Raw genomic sequence first — 21,209 nt, 5'->3', positions numbered from 1 at the left:
TGATTTCCTTCAATTAGTGAAGCTAAGCTTTTAATTGTCTCGTTCTACAGCCTGTTGATGCAGTTAAAAGAAAAAAAAACATGATTAATTCCTCTGCTCAGTTTAGGCCGGAGCTAGCATCGTGTTGCTTTTCTTTGAGTTTCTATATTGCAATTAGACTAGTTGTATTTGACAGTTCTTTAGAAAAAACACAGTCTATTTTGACTTGTGGGTCTTCAATGTACTTGCCTGTGCTTGGTTTCATTGAAAAGGTATTTTCAGCTATTTGCTATTTGCACTGATTCATTTAGGATCCGTTTATTGTTAGTATGGTATTATCGTGCATGTAAATTGATAAAGATTGCTTCAAAATGGTAAAATATATTTGCTTGCAGGTGATATGCCAGTGCTTCCCGTGTTTTGGGTTAAAATGGTTAGGTTTGCAGAAAAAACATTTGGTAAGGGTTAAGGAAAGATCATGGTTTGGATTAAACAGTAAATATGGTAAAAATGTTCCTTTAATGGCACTGATATACCTTATGTGACCATGAAAAATGTCCGGTTAGTTGGTCTACAAGAATTCTGCAGGGAAAACAAGTCCGAACAAATGTAAAGATAGGCCCTGATGAAAATGTCAAATACATCTAAGGAGTGTACCTGTTCCAAACAGCCAGACTTGGATTGTTTTTTACCTCCACTCACTTGGCCAATTGCTGCATGTAATGAGCTAAGTGAAGTGTGGGATTATTAGTTTCAGACAGTTCTAAAACATGTCAGATGTAGATCCCCCAAATCTGACATCGGAAGGCTCAGCTATGCTTCAATCAAGTGCTTTTACCCCCCTTAAAAACAGTTCAGTTGACCCATACTGACCATTATAGACCTGTTATGGCCTCATAACATGCTGTGGTAGAAATGTGATTGTTTGGATTCAGTGATACAATGGCCAGAGGTAAAAAGGATGTAAAGTAACCAAAACTTGAATTTGGTTTTCTGTCCTACAGAGACGTGATGGGTTGTTGAATGGGTGACAAGCTCCCGGTCACCTCACATTCTCTGTGAAGCTCCCCTCCCATCGCATTGTGCAGGACAGGGTCCCCCAGCACAGCGTCAGGGATGTACCAGGAGGTGGCATTCCTGGCAGGCAGCACTGAGCACCAGTTCACCACCTTCCATTTTAACCCTGTGGAGAACCCGCGAGAAGTCACTGCCAATAAGGGTTTGTTCTACAAGCGAGCCCAGCTCCTGCTACAGCCTCAGCCCCGCCAACAGGATGGAGATGACACGGCGGCCATTATTAATGTGGGGGGCATCAAGTACCGTATCCCCTGGTCCACACTGGATGAGTTTCCCTTGACGAGGCTGGGAAAGCTGCGCAGCTGCAGCAATGAGGCCGAGATCATGGACGTGTGTGACGACTACGACTGCAGCCGCAACGAGTATTTCTTTGACCGAAGTCCATCTGCTTTTCGCACCATTGTCACTTTCCTGGCAGCAGGAAAACTGCGGCTGCTGAGGGAGATGTGTGCCCTGTCCTTTCAGGAGGAACTGCTATACTGGGGGGTGGAGGAGAACAACCTGGACTGGTGTTGCCTCAGGAAGCTGCGGCTCCGGCAGGAGGAGTACAAGGAGCAGCAGAGGCTTGAGGAAGAGGAAGCCGATCTTACATCGCCACAGTCCTGTGAGGAGAGCCAGCAGGTTCCTGGAACAGGGTCACAGGAGGATAATAATACAGGGGGCTGCATGCGGCAACTGAGGGACATGGTGGAGAACCCCCATTCTGGCCTGCCGGGGAAGATCTTTGCCTGTCTGTCAGTTGTGTTTGTAGCCATCACCGCTGTGACGCTGTGTATCAGCACCATGCCAGACCTCAGAGAAGAGGAGGAGAGGGTGAGTCTCGTCCATTATCAGTTTCAGTAATAACATTTTTCTGAGACTTTCTTGTTCACAGATTCAATTTAAATCATCCAGAAAGTTCAAACTCATATTTGGTTCTTCATATTTAGTTTCTGGAATGAAGTCTTGTGAGTTATTGGATTTTCAGTTATCCGTGGCAGCAGCACTGGGTAGCTAAATCATTTAGAAAACCATGATTAAACAAAGGGGTACAAAAGAAAGGCATCCCTGAACTATGAAACATAAGACAGGATCCAATTACCAGCTTTAGAAAAGTAATAAGGAAGACAGTAATGTAAAGTCATTAATATTAGGTCCCAGCAAAAAAAGAACCTTTTTGAGTAAGACCTTGCATATCATGAATGGTCTCCATGGAATTTAACTGCAGAGCAAATGATAAAACTATTACACGCTGAACAGATTGTCATGAGGAACACTGTAGTTATGACTTTATGACGAAGGAACTGCAGTCTCAAGATTCCTATTTTTCCAGAACAGCCATAGGGATGTGTGTTTAGCAGCTGCTACAGTAAAATTCAGATTAGGTTGATGCAGCAGCCCACATACAGAGTCTTCCTGGGCTTTATTGTAAATCATCATGACAGAGACAGAGGCGAAGGCTCAGCCACAACAACTCTTCCTCTCCCTTTGCTTGAATACCAGATTATTGTGTAATTCCCTTCACTATCGCAGCATACATTCCTTTGTAGCAATATAGGATTTATGTGCTCCCAAATGTATGCATTAATTGATGGGAGCATATACTACTTGCATCTTTAAATGAATGAATAGTCCTACCTTGAATTGGGCTTCAGTTCTGTATTTGCAAAATCCCAGATATTCCCCCAATGTTGTTCCTTTCTCTTGACCTGCTTCCAAAAAATGAATACGAAAAAAGCACAAAGTGAATCTGAAATAAGCTCATTATTGTTGCATAACATGATGATTATGTAAATTATAGCCATGAAGTCTTAATCCATACGGTTAAAGCTTGTTTACCAAAACCTTATCTAGACCAGCTGACCAGTGAACAAAATGGGAGATGCAAAAAGAAAAAAAAATAGATGTATACTGTGTTTTATTTTCATTTGGATGCTTCATTTAGACAAATGGATTTAGCTGCTATGTAGACTGTATATGACATATTTGAATGCACCTTTGACAATCCAGAGATTCTGTGCATTCACAAACATTTTACCATGAAAAAAAAGAAAAACCTAATTTCTCCTATAGGAAAAATTGTGATTAGTTCAACATCTAACTTTCCTGAACAATCTAATGTCTGTATGTCAAATATGAAGATAGAGGGCTGGAGGCAGCAGGAAACAACTATCCTTGCTAGTGAAAAACACTGCGTAATAACTCTTTTGTATCTTGTGTATTTAATCCAAACAGAGATGTAAAATGATCAATTTTTGATTTTAAGGGGAGTTTTGTGCCAGTACAATTTCTTGGCTAACCGCAGCTGGGTGCAGTTAATGTGCACAGCCAGTGTTGCCAGGTTGGCTCAAGATGTCACTAGGATGCTAATTTGTGCATGACATTATGCAGTGATTTGGATATCCACGAAAGATTAACATTTTAAAGACATCCCATCAATATTGGTTTAAATCTTCCTGTAATTTCTTAACTTTAATGCAGTCCACAGAACACTGGTGTACACTCTTAAAAAACTTAAAGAGTGAAGTCCTTTAGAGCAACCACAAAAGAGGAAGAGCTTCTCCATCTAACAAGGGGGATCAATGATGGTAGGGCACTGGTACACACATTCACAGCTCATTGACATTTATGTTCTCAGTCATGTTTCTGGCTGATGTCTCGTGAAAATGTTAGCTTTGTTGCTAGGGTACTTTGAAGAAAATACGTTCACAAAGGTTGTTAAATTGGCAAAAAAAAATTGGCAGCTTGCCAGAATTATGTTGTTGACAGGTTTGGTACCATCATACTAATACTGAGACCAAAACCAGACCATGTTCTAACTGACTATATCTGCTACATAGGTAACCCTGCCACACGGGTATATGTTAAAATGTGTATCAAGAAAATGTTACCATAATTTATTGGTAAACAGAAACAAACAAGACAACACATATCAACTGCATATTATTCAGTGAGCTTTAATTCCTGACTTGACCCACAAATATGGGATTGATATCAACTGTCTCATCTCACTTCCTGAAACGAAGTAAATAGGTGTAAGCATCTAATTATGTTTGTAACAATGCCCCCCATGCCAATGTCAATTCCAATGCCCAAACCTTAGAAATATCTCAATGAAATTATAAACCTCATATCTTACAGTCCCTGGTCTCTAACTAGGTCTGAATGTGAGAGCAGAGAAGATCCATTTGTTGCTGCATTTAGCTTCCATCTCGCAAGAAGAGAAATATTGCTATCGCTGACTTTTTGTTACCATTAACTACACATGTCGTCACAGTTTGTGCGGAGTCAAAAGAAAAGGAAGTTGACGATTTCTTCCTCCTGTGCTTCATCATGCCTCCTTTCTCCCTCAGAGACTTCAGAGGCCTTGGAGATCACATTCCAGAGTGTCTTTTTATCACACTAATTCAACTCCTGAATGGTATCAGTGGACCAGAGTATGATTAAAGAAAAGCCCCACAGCCTCACTCTCTGTCAAAGAAATGTCTCCATCAGCAGACTTGGAAGAGGGCGTTCGTAATAAGTGCGTAAGCTTCAAAGGGAAAATCAATCAGGCAAACAAAGCGAGTAAAAGCTGAACGAAGACTGGCTTAAATATTATCTCATCCTACTGTATTGCCAATTAAGTGTCATCTGTCATTACATGCTTGTATGAATCTGGAGCTTTAATTATTGGAATCAGAAGAACGACAGGTGTAATTAGAGACACACTATGTTTCAAACTCAGGACAGCTGAAAACAGTGTCATTGTGGCACCAATTAACCACCCAGAGATGCCTGAAAATGAGTCAGTCTCGCTCCTCCTCTGCGAGAATTGTGGCATGGTTCATTAGGAGTGAGAACCTTATTCGAACCAGCCACAGGAAGCCACCCCAAAATGCAAGGGTGTATGGGTATAATGAGGTGGCTGTCAGTTTTGAAAAATCTAGCATAGCAAAATGAAGTCTTCTGCCACTTATTCAAATATTCTTAACAGCCATGTTAGAGAGAGAAAGTAAATTAATCCCAAAAAAGTATCTTAATGTGACTAACTTTGTCTTTTAAGTGTTATGAACGCACGCAACTTTTGTTTAGAGGCTCTGGCTAGTTGGTAATTGGGCCATGTGCACATAAGTGAATCGAACACAATATAAAGAGACGAAATAAACCTTCTCACAATGGTTGAGAAAGAAAAATAAAGGTGTGATCATGTGTTACTGTGTGTACTGATGTGTCAGACAGCATTTACTGTGGAGTATTTTTCTCTTCATTAGCATTTTAGGAGAAAGAGATTTTGGCAACTGACTCTGAAAAACCTAAACATGTGTGCCATGAGTGGGCTTTACTTCCAGCGTCGTCTTCATCCATATAAATGACAAGCATGGTAGTTATGTAGCCGAACACTTTAATGGAATCCACCTCAACGCGGTTGAATTGCTTTCGCTGATTACCACATCTCTTTGAGACGAGTCCACCCACTCATCCCCCTCCATTACAGAGCATCCTAATATCCATTAGCGTTGATAGCCAGCCATTTACATCAGCACAGATCCTCCTTTCACTAATGAAATGATCATTTCCTCAGATACCCATGTCTAAATTATAATATATTGTGTGTTTGTTCCATGCAGTGTTTTGGAAATCCTATTTCGCCAGTCTTATCAGCAGCAAATATAAAAGCTTCTGATTTGACTAATAATAATAATTATACTGCTAATTCAACCATTTGAACAAATTTAAACCAATTTTATTGATTTAAACCTATAATAATAATATTTTTGGTAAAAAATGGTTTAGGGGTGTCATGAATTCTTTTCTGAGGGGACACAGTTTAACTATATACTGTATATTCATATATACTAATTCATACCAAACCAAGTTGATACCACTATCATATGCTTTGCCTGCTATGTTTATCATCAAACCACCTCTATTAGTAGGCTAAAAGTCTTAACTTAACTAAGAGACTTAACCCTTTAATTGTTTACTGTTCAATTTTGTTATGTAGTTGAGATACTGAATAAGAAAATGTTTGTGCAAAGACTTTAGCTTATTAGCCAGATAGCACAGCTGATTATTTAATGTTAAAGAAAGCTACATTTCTCAAAATGTCTGACATTTTTACTGACATTATATAATTCTTGACTCTTTGTAAAAATCTCATCCACATCCTGTTATTACAGAACGAATTTCAATGTTATTAATTAATTTTCCTACTAAGCTAACTTAGCAACTTTGCAAAGGACAACAACCTAACATTAATGTTGACTACCTGTGGGTTATGGTTTAATCACTGATGCTAAAGTCACTTTAAATAGGGCAATTGTGAAGCTGTAAGTAATTGAGAGTCATTTAAGTCGTACAAAATCTTACAAATGGATGGAGGATGCACAACGCTTTTGTTTTGGAGCAGTGGAAATAAGCTGCGAACACAACACTGACACATTATCACCTTTTAGATTGAAATGTAAGCAACAGTTGCGTAATTGCACATCCACCAGACACAGTGCATCATTAAGCATTAATTTGTTATAATGTTTATGACCATCTAGCGAACGAAAATTCAACATTCACTCTCACTCTGGCTGTTTTTGGTTTCAGCTATCTCCAGAGAGAAATATCCAACCCTTAGCAGCTAAATGTTGTACTATGTTCATAACTTAATTTGTCTGCTGTTTGATGCTGTGCAGGTGTACTGCACTACAGATATAGGTTTTTAGAACATTTTCACCAAAAAAACAGCTATGTGACACAATGAGAGCTGTGAGACTCAATCAAAACAGTAAAGTTGAAGACTAAAAAATAAAGATAAAAATAAAAAAACTTCTGCGTGAAGTTGAACAACAACTTCAGAGTCAGGTGATCATTTTCTGAGGGTTCATTCTACAAGCAACCCTTTCACATAGTTATGTGATCCATTGTTAACATTAAATATTGATTATAGCAGCTATAATGACTTCAGCTGGGCTTACCTGATAAAAAATGAGTCCCGGCCTAGTAAAAAACGTTTTATTTGACAGTAAATTAAATGTGAACTATCAGATATGTAGATTCCAGCCTAAATTAAATTACACCGTAAAGCAGCAGGGCAGTGCAACCTAAACCCAGGAAGCAGCTATCTTTATGCACTCCGTCACTTGACCTGGAGGAAAGAGTTCAGCACAAACCAGAAATTTTAAAGGAGCACTTAGCCAGTCTGTCTAATCTAATGGGGCTCTTAGAGAAGGATACAGTGGCTGGGAGACTTTTCTCTCTGCCTCTTTCTCTCTCTCTCTCTCTCTCTCTCTCTCACACACACACACACACACACACGCACACACAAGCAAATAAAAAGAAAAGCTATATTGTATTTCACGTTTTATGGTCCCTCGTCCACACTCACTGGATGAATAGGGGATTAAACATCTCAAGTGTTTTGTCGATTTCCTCCCTCAGAATTGCTTACTCTGTTCACATAAGCATCTTTAGAGACCCCGTTCTTGTCCCATTTATCTCCTGCGAGAGCCCCGGCTGTGGATCTAACCTTTCAGTGACTGCTCATGCCTCACAGCCCTATACACTCCATTCTGATGTAAATCCCAGTCACTTTAAGGCACAGCCCAACCATAGCCATATATCATCACAGAGGAACTGATAGAACAGCTCAGAGGTTGTGGACGGGTGAGAAAGGAATGTGTGTAGGAAAATGGAGAGAATGTAGTCGTAGTTTGTACTGAAAAGAGTCACATCACTCATTCGTCTTGACTGTGAGTTAGACATACTGCTGTTCACGCTCAAAGAATTGTGCAGTCCATCATAGTGGTGATGATTTGTGCCCTGTAAATAATTCCTGGTGAGTCTAGAGGTGATGTAGAGATTGTAAAGGGACTGAAATATTCTGTCAATATTGAAATTGGATTCAAAATGTTTCTTGAAGCTGTAAAAAAGTTTAGAATTGTACCTCAAAAAAATCTGAGGAGTATGAGTATGAATATGTAAAATTGGTACATTAAAAGTTAACTGCACAATATCATTAACTAACCTTTGATTTGATTATTTACAAATATAAGTTATCTAATGTCATTTCTAAAATTGGTGCCATTTGCTCTGTAACAAAAACAAAATGGTAGAATTCCCCCCAAGAACATTTTAGGTGACTATATTAATCTTCCAAGAGATTATAACTAATACAACTCAAAATAAGTGGCTATATGGACAGTTAAGCACAGAAATGATGGCCTGTAATACATCTAATCTATCTATCTAATTCGAAACGGTCTAACCCAACAACCCGCTGAGACTCAACACCCAACTCTGCAACTCCACTCAATTTTTGGCTCATTTTTTGTTTTTCCAGTCCACACACCCACTGCATGGTTGCTCTTATCCTGTTGGCAGCTCTTCCTAGAAAACAAGCAGAGATAGGCCAGGCGAATGTACATTATTTGACTATCACAAAAGAGCAGAAAATAAGTAAATAAGTGGCTGGTTGGACTGTCTAGCAAGCTAAAGACTGTAAGTTACTTTTTCTCAGTAGATGGAAGCTTGTACCTTTTGTCAGGTGGACACGAGGAGACTCCAAGATAATGGCCATGTTGCTCTGTTTGCTAACATGCTAGCCACAACATCTTAATGAGCCATTTTTCGTGGCCACCACAGGTTCTCTAACATGCTTGAAAGGGGAGGGTGAGTGGAGGTGTATTCAGTTAGTTGCAATCTGCAACCTCACCACTAGATGCCACTAAATTCTACACACTGGTCCTTTAAGTAGGAATTGTTGAAAAGTATGTTTGTTGTCTTTTTACTACATACCTCATAATTATCACATACTGTGCTACGTCTTTGTAAAAACTAAAAAAAATGTTTTAAAAAAGTGAAGCAGGTTGATTAAAAAGCTTTACCATCGCTGAAGAGAATCTCACTATTTTTTTTCAAGGACAGATGTGTTATATATGTCTCTCTCTCTTGTCTCCATCTCTCTCTGTCTCTCTCCTCTCCCTCCTTTCTTCTTATTCTCTCATCCCAACTGGTCAAGGCAGATGGCCGCCCACCTAGAGATTGGTTCTGCTTGAGGTTTCTACTTGTTAAAGAGGAGTTTTTGCCTTGACACTGTTGCCAAGTGCTTGCTCATGGGGGAATGTTGGGTCTCTGTAAATTAAATTAAAAAGTATGGTCCACATCTGCTCTATGTGAAAAGTGCCCTGAGATAACTTTTGTCCCGATTTGGCGCTATATAAAAAAATAAAGAAAAAAAAATAGCATTAAGCAATTATTAAAACAGGACTTTTGTATCCAATAGTGACAAGAGATTCAAGGCTATTTGTTGATTTGTGGCCAAACAATGAAAATAGATGAATGTAGTTGATATAATGTGTTGTAGTACAACAATAATGCAGAAAATGTTGTAACATACCCAGGCTTGAGATCACCAAAACGCCAAAACGTAAACATGGGCGATCAACTGTAACAGCTTCATGTAGGATTATTTCCTCAATGTCAATGGGTTTAGCCTGTAAAATGTGACTAAATGTGGTCAGATAACAGATATTTCTCAGATTACTTCACACCACTACTGCCTTTCAATCTAAACCCCATTCTGATTTAACTGGGGCTAAATTTGAACTTTTTTGCACCACAGGTATTTAACATATGTTTTATAAAGCTGGTGCATTGCCATTTGGATTCAGGATTCGTTGATAATCTACATGAAATTGAGAGTAAAAGCTGCTAAATAATGTATTTATCCTATGCCTTGCTACCAGAAAAATACCCCAGCTCTGCTTGCTGTAATTACTCCTCCCTGCGGAGCTGCTAGCACAGCTGAACAGCCTCTCAACACATGAAGAGGAAAGGCCATTGACTTGAAGTATCAGAAAATGCTTCTCCTGTTACCACAGAAGCATTTGCATTAGAACAATTTGAGCAGCTTGAGCAGTCTGTCTGCCCATAACTGAAATGATGTCCAGTAATATCCAATATTTTAAAAAATATTTTTCTCCAGCATAACCACAAAGGAAGCACTTTGCCGTGTGGAAAAGATGAAGGATATTGAGTAATGATCCTCCGGGGATGTGAGGGTACAGTTGTGCCAAAATCTAATCAAAACAGGGAGAGGATTTTGAATCTCAGGAGATTGAGCTTTCAGCCTGTGTCCAAGTGTTCTGCTCAAGTGGAATATCATTTAAAATGTGTGATTTTTTTATTTTAAAGACAATCATTTTCAGCCCAATTGAGTTTCATTAGCCTTGCTCATAAATGTTAATGCTCTGCTTGTAATAGTTGGAACAGTAATGTTAGAGCTATTTGGATCAAATGAATTGACTCTTTACTAAATCACAATTAACCAAAAACACTCTTATAAAGAACCAAAACTAGACGATAAACCAGACCGCTGTTATTACATTTTACATGAGTCGGCTCCTTCTTCATCACTTCCTGTCTATCAGTCTGAGTGGCGTATTTAAACATGGGGAAGGGGCAGAGTGAGAAAGAGAGAGAGAGAGAGAGAGAGAGAGAGAGAGAGAGAGAGAGAGAGAGAGAGAGAGAGAGAGAGAGAGAGAGAGAGAGAGAGAGAGAGAGAGAGAGAGAGAGAGAGAGAGAGAGAGAGAGAGAGAGAGAGAGAGAGATTTTGGGAGCATACACTCATCAGTGTGAGAGGTCAACAGCCATCAATATATATGGTACTTAAGATAAGGTTAGATTATAATAAACTGTAATGACCCCCATGGGGAATTTTGGTTGTCACAGCTAAGAGAATAGGATATAAATAACAGTGTATGTATATACAGTGTAAAGACACAGTGTTCCTATTGTTGCAGGTTCTAATGGATGGCTAGCTATTCACATTATCAGGTGTACAAGACAGAACAATTCATTAATGTCTCCAGATTTGCAAATGTGCAACACAAGCTATAAGGTACAAGATGTCTAAATGTGTATTATTGGCTTTTACAAAGGAAACAGTAATCAAGTGTTCTGAAAGCTGCTTACGTTTGCAAGTTTGGTTGCAGGTTGGGAGACCTCTTTTTTACCAGGAACAAATAGAAAAACATTGGCCATAAAGTTCTGCTGCCCTCCCCAAAGAACCGACTGTAATAAATACATACTGACAAGCCGTAAAGCTGCTTTGGTTTTGTGCCCTCGTGCATTTGAGTTATAGTGGTGTTGTCAAGCTATTGAAAGATAAATAAATAATCCTAACTGATTAAAAAAATGAGATCAATCTCGGTGGCGGTTCTGGATTAGGCGTCTTTGCTAGGCAAAGGCTGTGTTTATTAAAAATCTTTGGAAAAAAAGTTCCAGACAAAGTAATCATGATTATGTAATGATTGAATCTGGGGTGTGAGGGGAATACAGTAATTCACCTGCTAATCAAGATTCAGCAGCCACAGCATAGTTTCGAGTCTTTTTGCACACAAACACACAGATATCGGGAGGAGTCACCGAACCATAAGTCACAGCCAGGTTTGTAGCGACACAGCAGACCAATGACTGATAAAATATTATTATTTGTTCATTCTGAGAAGCGATTATACACACAGCAGCTATTGACTTGGTGGAAAAAACGGCCTATTTGTCATAATTTGTGTAAAATGACTCTGATGGAAAAACAGCAAGCGTCTCTCTGCTCTCATTTCTCCCTCTGGCAGCTTTCGCTGTACCATCCTTCTCCTCAGATTTTGCTGTCTACACATTTCCAGGCATCCTAGTTACCTGCAATAATCTTCAAAACCAGCATTCAATATCACAGATTTATACTGAATGAAGGCCATCTTTAGTGGTTGTGGGAGAAGAATTAAGATGAGGATCGAAATATACCTGATTGACAGGGTTTAGATCAGCAGTAGACACTAAGACATGAGGTCAGTGAAATGTAGCAAGTAATACAAGCTAATGGTTATTAAATCCACTGCAACTAAAGGGATACTGAAGCCTATCCCAGCATGCTCTGGGTGAGTGTCATAGTGTATTGTGGACAGGTAAGGGATTTAAATTGTCAGACAAATACAGTACAAGCATAATGGGCTATTGAGAGTTTCCAGAATAGTGCATGTTGAAATGAAATAACTCACCTTGAATTTTTTTAGCCATTGCACAATTGTTGTCTTTAAATACAATTCACGTATAGTATTGCTATAACCGTCTGACAGGACATATATTTCTGATTTTAAGCCATGTTAGCAGCGTGGCTCTAAGGATGATGGTCTTAGTTTGTGGGTCGGTCAGTCCACCACTTTGGCCCAGACAAATATTGGATGGGTTGCCATTACATTTTTGTGCACTTGGGGCTCCCAGGGGATAAATCCTGCTGATATTCATAATCCCTTGACTTTCTCTTTTGTGCCACCAATAGGTTGATATTGTGGTTTTAAGTAAAATACCTCAACAACTATTGGATTGTAGGTCCTAGTTGAGATTTGGTCTGGTTTTCTTTGTAATAACAGCAGTCAGTAAGAGTTATATATTCCCCAAAAGTTCCCATAGCCTAGAAAACTATGTTTATGTTTGTGACATCATCCTAATTTGATGTCTAATGACTAAGACTAAGCAAACCAATGTGCATGTGCAGTGGGCCACGCAACCCGGCAGCGAGTAAATGTTTGGGGCGAATATATTCAGTGAGCAAATTTTATTCAAATGAATGTCAATAATGCTTGTGGCGTACAATTTCTATGAGTTTTAGCACGGAGCGTCAGGGTTACTCATTCACACATGGATGAGCCAGGTATATTTGTGTGAAGCACGTCAGCAGCAGGAACAAGACAATGTAAAAGGGAGCATTTTGGTTCTGTTACACCCTTAGTCTGTCCTATGGGGTGAGAACACTCCACCATTGAATCGAAATAACAATACCTTTTAAAACACTGAAATCATGGGATTTATTAACAAAGACATACAAAACAGCCAAGACAGTAAATAAAGAATATAAATGACAACAGCACTACCACATAAAAACTATCAACATCTTCCTTTCCTGGGCCATGTGCACCTTATTGAAGACCTGAGTGGATCAAGAGACAAGAGAGGAAAAGGGACAAACAGCACAGGGAACACATACAGATGTAACAATGCATTTATTTAATTGGTACCACCAATTGTTGGTAAAAGAGCCCTTTTCATCCTGTACCAAACTCTCTTCAATACACTTAGATATTCATGACTAAACACAACTTTATGTGTTAGAACATCGACTTATGTCAGCAATATTTCAATGTTAAATATTCAGCTTGCTCTACCATATGTGTACATTGTATTCACACACTAACAAACACAACCAGTGACAGTGCTGAAAGTGAAACCTTGACTTAAGGGTTTATTATAAATCTGCCATCTCTTATGGATGAAAATGGTACTTGGTTCATATTGGAGAATACTATACCTTTAAAACCCTTAAGGATTCACACACAATCTTATTCTGTGATAAGAGTCCTATTTTTGAAGACACATACAAAGATGCTTTCTGGAGGAGAGGGAGAAGTGTTGAAACTCAGTCTGGGCTGCAGAGCAAACACAAAGACACACAGACACTCAGTCACGCACAGTTGAGCCCAGTGAGGTGATCAAATGAGAGTGGTAAATAAAATCCATTAAAAGCACCAGTACCAATGCGGTACTGGAGGTCCGGCCATTTGTGAATCACACCCACCCCAGCTTATTTGTGGAGATCAGAGGTGATCCATCGCTTCTTGGTATACATGCTTGTCTTGAGCTGTGACAGGTTCAGAGTCCTCTGATCGGTGAGCCGGATAATTATGTGAATTTAATTTGATTCTGCACAGTGCTGCGTGCATCAGAGGCTTTTCAGTGTGGAGGGAGCTGGAAAACGCATTCAGCCAGAAAGCCTCTGACGGAGAACAAAACAAATACACTGGTCAAATTGGAGGAAAGGGACAATATCAGTTACAAATGTGTCACAGGCACAGACACTGTGAGAGGAAGTGTGAAACATACTGGTTAGCATGTGAGAATGAGCGAGCTCCTTACGGATTTGGACACTGGCACATTTATTTGTTTTGGCTTCAGACTCTTATTACTTTGGATGTGAAATGACAGCATGTGGTTAGAGGGCGGATTTCAGCTCGAATTTGAATCTCTGTGCTGCACCAGCCGAGCTTGGAGATTGCCTTTAATCTCCCAGCAGTCAAAGTCAAAATTGGGGCAAAGAAAACTGCTTTTGCAGTTCCCAAACGGTCTGCCACAGGAGCCTGATGATTCAATACATGGATTGATAACTGAAACATCAAGAATGTGAAGCGTTGTTAAGTAGAGCATTTTTTTATAGTCACACACATCAGCATTCAGTTACATCTGAATAAGAAGAGAATTAGACATAAAAAGGGAGAAATTATGATATTAATGATATAGTATGATATCAACACTCAAAATAACAAGCATATGTATGTTTTACAGCATATAATAATAATCAGCCTTTATAATCTATCCAAAGGTTTTTTGACACTCTGAAAAGGAGGGATATGAAAAAAAAAGCTTTTGATTTTAAATCTCTGGTCTCATTTGGATGGAAAGCCTCCAAAATTGAGGCTGACGATCTGTACTCTTCATCTCATGGATACACACATGGTACAGGATGCATGGTTATTGGATTATGAAGCATATGTCAATGCTGGTAGCTGCTGGCCAAGTACCTATAGAGCTGTGCTGAGGCAGGGGACTGATTTTTTATTTCACTGTGTACTTCAGCCAATTGTGACTTAGTGACAGAAAATGACTGTGTTGGTATTCCTCAGTAACAGGTGTAAGGGAAAAAAGGCTCCATTACTGTTGTAGTATGTGAATAATTACACTTTTTAACTGCTTTTGACCAGCTGTTGCTAAGATATATTTACTGGGGATCCTATTAGCCCTTGAAACACAAAGTAATAAAGGTTTTACTATAAAAGAACATCAACTTTTCAACAGTTAGTCAAGTTTTGTCAGTCCTATCCACCTTTAAAATTCCAATATCACACAACGCAAGAAATCATGGAGAGCATGTCTGATGATTTACTGTATAATTCTAAGCTAGCAAGTGATGTTGGTGAGGGTTACAATTCTTTTACATCCAGACTGCGGAGGTCAGACTGAAGCATTAAAGGTATTGTCACAAAGCCTGCAACAGAGCCAATTTCAAGGTAGTAATTTAAATCATTTTAACATTCACTTAAGACCCAGGTATGCTCGAAATTGCTACTTTCATCTCTATCTAGCCATGAGCAACCCAAACATTTCTGCTTTTAATACATTTAATTCAGTTCGGCCACCACAGTAATGGTTGAAAAACTGAAACTCCAGCTTTGCCCCATCAGTGATTTACATGGTCCTTAATGGGTTTAGCAAATTTGATGTCCCAAGGGTAAAAAAACATGGTTTATGCAAAAAAGAAGTGTATACTCTGAAAAATGCATGAGGCTCAGCGTGAGAGCGGTCAGTCGGAATGAGTAAAGCTTTTGACTGAGCAAATACTAAAAGTTATGCTTTGCTTTTACATTTCAAGTTCTGCACATTCACACCTGGAGCTAACCTTTACAACCACAGTGCATGTACTTGAAATTTAAAGGCTTATGCACCAAATACCCTCAACTGAGTCTTGAAGGATTCAGGATTCAGGATGTTTGAACTATTTCACAGCGTTGCATGACATCTCAAAGAAGAGAGATTTAGAGGTTTTTAAAGCAGAAGAAGAAAGGTTTTTTTTTAACTTTTTGATTGTTTCTGCATATTCTGATTAATCTACACAAATATGTCAACAAGACAAAGAAAAGAACATCTCACATTAACATAAAAAGCATACTTGCACATTTCCTTTTTCCACTCTCCTTCAGGGGTGACTTTAACTTAATAAGCAAGTAATTTCTTATAATTATAATTTCAAATATTTATGAATGCTATTTCAGCAGCAAAAAAGTAGATTATCATTAGAAGAGAGAATATGTCAGCCTGGGTAAGTTTCAGAATCCACAGTATCGCCTCAGTTTGCTTGTTTTCTCTTACGTAACATTGTCTCCACATCCACACCTCTAACGACTTTCACCTCGCGATGGCATCAGGTTTGATGCATGAGTCTAGTGTGGTTAACCAGATGAAATAATCAAAGCCTTTGTTTTACGCCTCATGAATCTTTCATCGCCTTTTCTCTTGTGTTTTGTTCTCTGAATGAACAGAATCACCTTTTTGTTGCGAGATCAAACGCACCAACCTCCCCTGTCAATGACAAATCCACGAATCGAGCAGGCTTTGAAATAGATCATTAATTACTGACTTCATGCCGCGTCTTCATGCCACCCTTATCTGAAGTGCTTTTTGGAGTTCACATATCTCCCTTGCTGAAGGGGGTTCTGGCTGTTGCGTAATGTAACACAACCCTTAATGGCTGTCTTTATGTGCCTTTTTTTCTCTTACAGGGTGAGTGCTCCCAGAGGTGCTATAACATCTTCGTGTTGGAGACGGTGTGTGTCGCCTGGTTCTCCCTGGAGTTCCTGCTGCGCTTCATTCAGACACAGAGCAAGTGTATGTTCCTGCGGACGCCTCTCAATGTTATCGATGTGGTGGCCATCCTTCCCTACTACATCACCCTCATTGTGGACTCTCTGTCAGAGGGAGGGAAACCTGCAGGCTCAGGGAACAACTATCTGGAGAAGGTGGGGCTAGTTCTCCGTGTCCTCCGAGCTTTACGGATCTTTTATGTGATGAGGTTGGCCCGCCATTCCTTAGGCTTGCAGACACTTGGTCTGACGGTGAGGCGGTGTACCCGCGAGTTCGGCCTGCTGCTGCTGTTCCTGTGTGTGGCCATGGCCCTTTTCTCCCCACTGGTGTTCCTAGCTGAGAGCGAGATGGGCGCCAAGCAGGAGTTTACGAGCATCCCCGGGAGCTACTGGTGGGCAGTGATCTCCATGACCACGGTGGGCTACGGGGACATGGTGCCCAGAAGCATTCCAGGCCAGGTGGTGGCGCTCAGCAGCATCCTGAGCGGCATCCTCCTCATGGCATTCCCCGTCACATCTATCTTTCACACCTTCTCTCGCTCCTATGTTGAGCTGAAGGAGGAGCAGAACCGGGCAAATAGGCAGAAAGTGGACTCGCAGGACAGCACCAAGTCTCAGAATAGCGAAGACTCTCAGGAGACGGACAGCTACCACGGCATTGCAGAGGCTGCAGCTTCATCCGTGCAACGAAGGAAGTCCATGGCTGCTCAGAGGGCTGCTGAGATAAAAGCGTCCATGCAAACTTAGCCACGCTGTCTGTAGGTGTTCAAGTGGCAGCCTGAAGGTCCTGATACAGAGCTGGGACTTTAAAGTTGAGAAACTGCAGGATTGTTAACAAGAGGAGATTTTATCCTGTGGAGCTTTGGGTTTCTGCTTTGATTGTGTAAAGTGCTTGTGCACCAGAGTGTAGCTGAGTTTCCCAAGTTTTACAGAGGAGCTGCAGAGGTCTTTTTTTCTACAAATTTGACTAATACAAGATGAGTGACAATACAACATTCATGATCAAACAACTGAAATCATATAAGACAATACGCTCACTGACTGCGATTCAGACTTGATATAAGTCTGTGCAAAAGAGAAATCTAATACCAAAATATCATATGTTGTTATTCAGACCTCAGACTAATAATTAATGTTTCTCATTTTGCTGTGTTTGAAAGGAGGTAATTATCTGTTATTAAGGCGTTTTGTTGAGATGTCAGACATACATATATAGGTATTACTGATGTTCAATATCGCCTCTAATCACGCTGTATTATATTTGGCCAAACCACATCATTTTATGTTGGTGCGGCTCTGTTATGTAAGTCTCATATATGTATATGATCATGTGCATTCATTTGCAATGGAACAGAGTAATTGGTCTTCAATATAATAATACAAAACTCATTTATTTATCAAAGGGCTACAAAGTCTGTCATAACATGTAAAGGAAAAGAGGATTGATACCACACTCATGTCTCCACTAGACAGACCTGTCAGTGCTTTAAAAAAAACTGTTCAGCATTTTTGGCAGACACTTAGCAGTTAGATGGAAAGATCAATAACACTCACATATCAGTCTGTCTTTTGAATTGAAGCCAGGAGATGGTTAACTTAAACTGGAAAAAGGGGGGAAACAGCTAGCCTGACTGTGTTCAACTAAGAAATATTTCCAGGATGCAACTCTGCATAAAATCACAACTTTCATTTTGGTTTGTAGTAAACAAACAAGACACGTTAATTTGTGCTTGACGGTGTAACTTTAAGTTTTGGTGTGAGCTAGTTCAGCTGTCTCGTCTCACCTTGCATCCTTTTTCATGCTAAGCTAAGCTAACATTCCCAAGTTTCATATTTAGCGTATATGAGCATGGCATCAACATTCTTATGTAACTCTCTGCAAAAAGGCAAATAACCATATTTTCTCAAAATGTTGAAGTATTCCTTTTAAAGCTTAATGTTAAGGGACCATAAGCAACTAGCATTATCCACAGCAGGTATTTAAACTGTGTGAGGTGAAAGGGCCCCGGTGCATTCTGGTAGATTGCGTTATTGTAGTTTAGCCAGCTGATTTGGCTCATGTACAGACATGGTCAGCAGTTGCTGCAGCAGCTTTGGCTGTGACAAACAGCTCATAGATTCCATTAAAGTAGTCAGAGTGGAACATTGTATTGATTTTTGATACAAAGAGCATCACTGCCTGAACCTACAACAGCTAAAGCCAGATGTTAAAAACACAGTATGATCAACGGTACCTTGAGTTGGGTTTGCTGACTGCGCATCATATGGAGACCGGAGGGGTTTAGCAAGGCCTGAAGGCAACTGAGATATCATAATGAGCTACACTATGCATTGCAAAGGCAGGAGGGACCCACACCATTCCATTGTGAAAACAGTCACAAAGACATTTAAAAGTATGTTTTTAGATACAATAAAGATGCTAACAGCACAGTGTTACTTAGGGGACTGGGGGAACAGGGGGTTGCAAAGGTGTTCGATGGGAGCACACTGAGAACCTGTGATCAAGTACATAAAAATAAGAGTTGTTTTTTCGTGTGAAATGAATTCTTGTCAATGGAAACATCTCTCAAGGCCCAAATACAAGTTTACTTCCAGAGCTTTCAATCGTATTTCACAGTCTCCAACAGAAAATGTAGTTTGCTCAAATGTCCTGCTGCTCAGTTGTTATTATTTGACCTTCATATAGACACAGAAGGAACCTGGCCAAAGAGGAAAAGTAGAGTGGTGTACAACATTAGGTGACAACTGTGGAGCGCTCTATTCACTAATGAATGCCATGAGATGACACTAAGTCAAGAGCTGCTGGTGAAATTGCCATGAAATCTGGTATGACTACTGACAGTTCCAAAAGGGTATCTCATAGTGGTTTTGGTGACTTCCTTAGCCTTTGTGTTGCAATTTCTATCACATCACTTGACCATGTGAAGTACACACATTTACATAAGATTTTGGGTAGCAGGAGGATGAATCATAAGGAACTTAACTGTGCAGATATTGTAACTTACTTCTTGTGCAATTTTATTTCAAATGTATCATTGAAACTGCAACCTTTGGTGAATTTCATGTCTTTGATGACTTTGACCAGTCATGTACACAATTCTCAGAGGTTTTTAGGATTTAAGTTTAGGGGTTTTTTTTACGTTTATTTAATACCCAAACTTAGAAACAGTGCAAGTTGTCATTGCATCATTTTTGGATATAACATTTCTTCCCATCCTCAATGTTAAAAGTAGAACATACACTGGTTAGAACTGTCTGTTGGGGAGAAGGAGATGAGGCTGGTGCCAATCCTCTTGTCACATATTGAGGTACATTGACTGGTGGACCAAACATGAGAGTAATTATTTAATACAAATAAGACAAGTCAGAAAGCAACTCTTACTAATTGGTCTAATTCCAGTTTGTTGAAAAACTTCAAAGCAGCAGACAGACTGTGGCAAATACTATTCATCCATCTTCAGAGAGTGAAAACAACAAACCTGAAACCCATTTCAGATATGACAAATATTTACATAATATTTTACATAATTTCACTTATTTAATTGCCAATGCAGCACTTCGTTTTCTTTGACTTGAGTGCCTTGTGAAAAGCAAAAGACACATTATGAAACCATTTCACCAAATTGTTGTCAAGTGAACCAACCATAGCAGTTTTAAGTGCTTTAGAGTGCAAATCAGACTTAGATCTTTCTAATATGCCACATGGACATGTTTAGTCTGCACTCTGAATCGCAGTCACCGGATTAACTGGGTCGTTAAAAAAGCATGGAAATATTACACAGAGCAATCTTAAAATTATTATATATTCAGTATTTAGGTTTTAAAAGATAAAAAATATTGTTTTGTTGAGGAGCGAATGGTGCAATGCGACATAATTTGAATAGAAACCCAACTTAAATGGATTTGTGCTTTGCGTCATGAATCCATAGCCTGAGGAACAGCCTCTTTTGAAAAATGTAATGAAGATTATAATGAACTTAGTCCCATGTGGAGAGGCTCTGATTTAACAATTTATTACACACAAGGACACTTTCAAATTTGCAACAGTGCATGCTGTACTTGTGCACTTAGAACATCCTAAATTGGTTTGTTTGTCTGAGGCTTTGTTCATGTTTTTCTTTTTCTTTTTCCACATTCGTTATTAATAATAAATGGATTCTGTTTCCAGGGGTGATGTTGCCTCAATTCACTGTAAATTTCATGAATGCTGACAGTGCTTCAATGAACAAACTAAAAGAAGTTTGTTGTAATGGTTTTCTATGCTGCCAGCCCTGCGAGGTCAAGCTCAAGATCAGGCTGTGAAAGGGAAGAATAAATCCTGAACTAAATTTACCTTATCGCTGTGATCTTCAGATTACTGCACTTCAGAATTCATTCCCACAGCCACAAATAGGAATAACAATGAAGGACAATATGGTAATGGTTTCACAGACTAGATAAGTTAGACTTTTGTTCCAATGTGATTGTCAGCAAACAGTTGCCACACATTTAGCAGATATTAAGCAACATTTCATTAATTTGGAGTTGTGTTTCTGTCCACCTGACAAATGCAAGTCAGTTATTCGCTGTATTTTCAGCTCTGTTTTGTTCTCCACCAATTCCTGAGTCAACTGTCTCTTTGGTTGCCACCATGTTTAACAGCTAGCCACTAATTTAGCTTACTTAAACTTTGCATGGAGCTCAAGAAAGAAGATACTCTTTATATATAAAGGGTTTGGAGGATGTCTTCTTTTT

The 21,209-nt window shown here is 39.4% G+C and overlaps 1 protein-coding gene across 1 annotated transcript; it reads left to right on the top strand.

Moving 5' to 3' along the window:
• The first annotated feature begins 1,095 nt into the window (after positions 1–1,095).
• kcng2 (potassium voltage-gated channel, subfamily G, member 2) lies at positions 1,096–17,222 on the top strand. Its single transcript, XM_062435584.1, has 2 exons — positions 1,096–1,869; positions 16,395–17,222. Exons 1-2 carry the CDS (start codon positions 1,096–1,098, stop codon positions 17,220–17,222), a joined length of 1,602 nt encoding a protein of 533 aa, XP_062291568.1.
• The last annotated feature ends 3,987 nt before the right edge of the window (positions 17,223–21,209 follow it).

The sequence above is a fragment of the Scomber scombrus genome, chromosome 16 (assembly GCF_963691925.1).
Source record: "Scomber scombrus chromosome 16, fScoSco1.1, whole genome shotgun sequence".
Classification (NCBI taxonomy): domain Eukaryota; kingdom Metazoa; phylum Chordata; class Actinopteri; order Scombriformes; family Scombridae; genus Scomber; species Scomber scombrus.
This window is presented reverse-complemented; position numbering and strand designations above follow the sequence as displayed.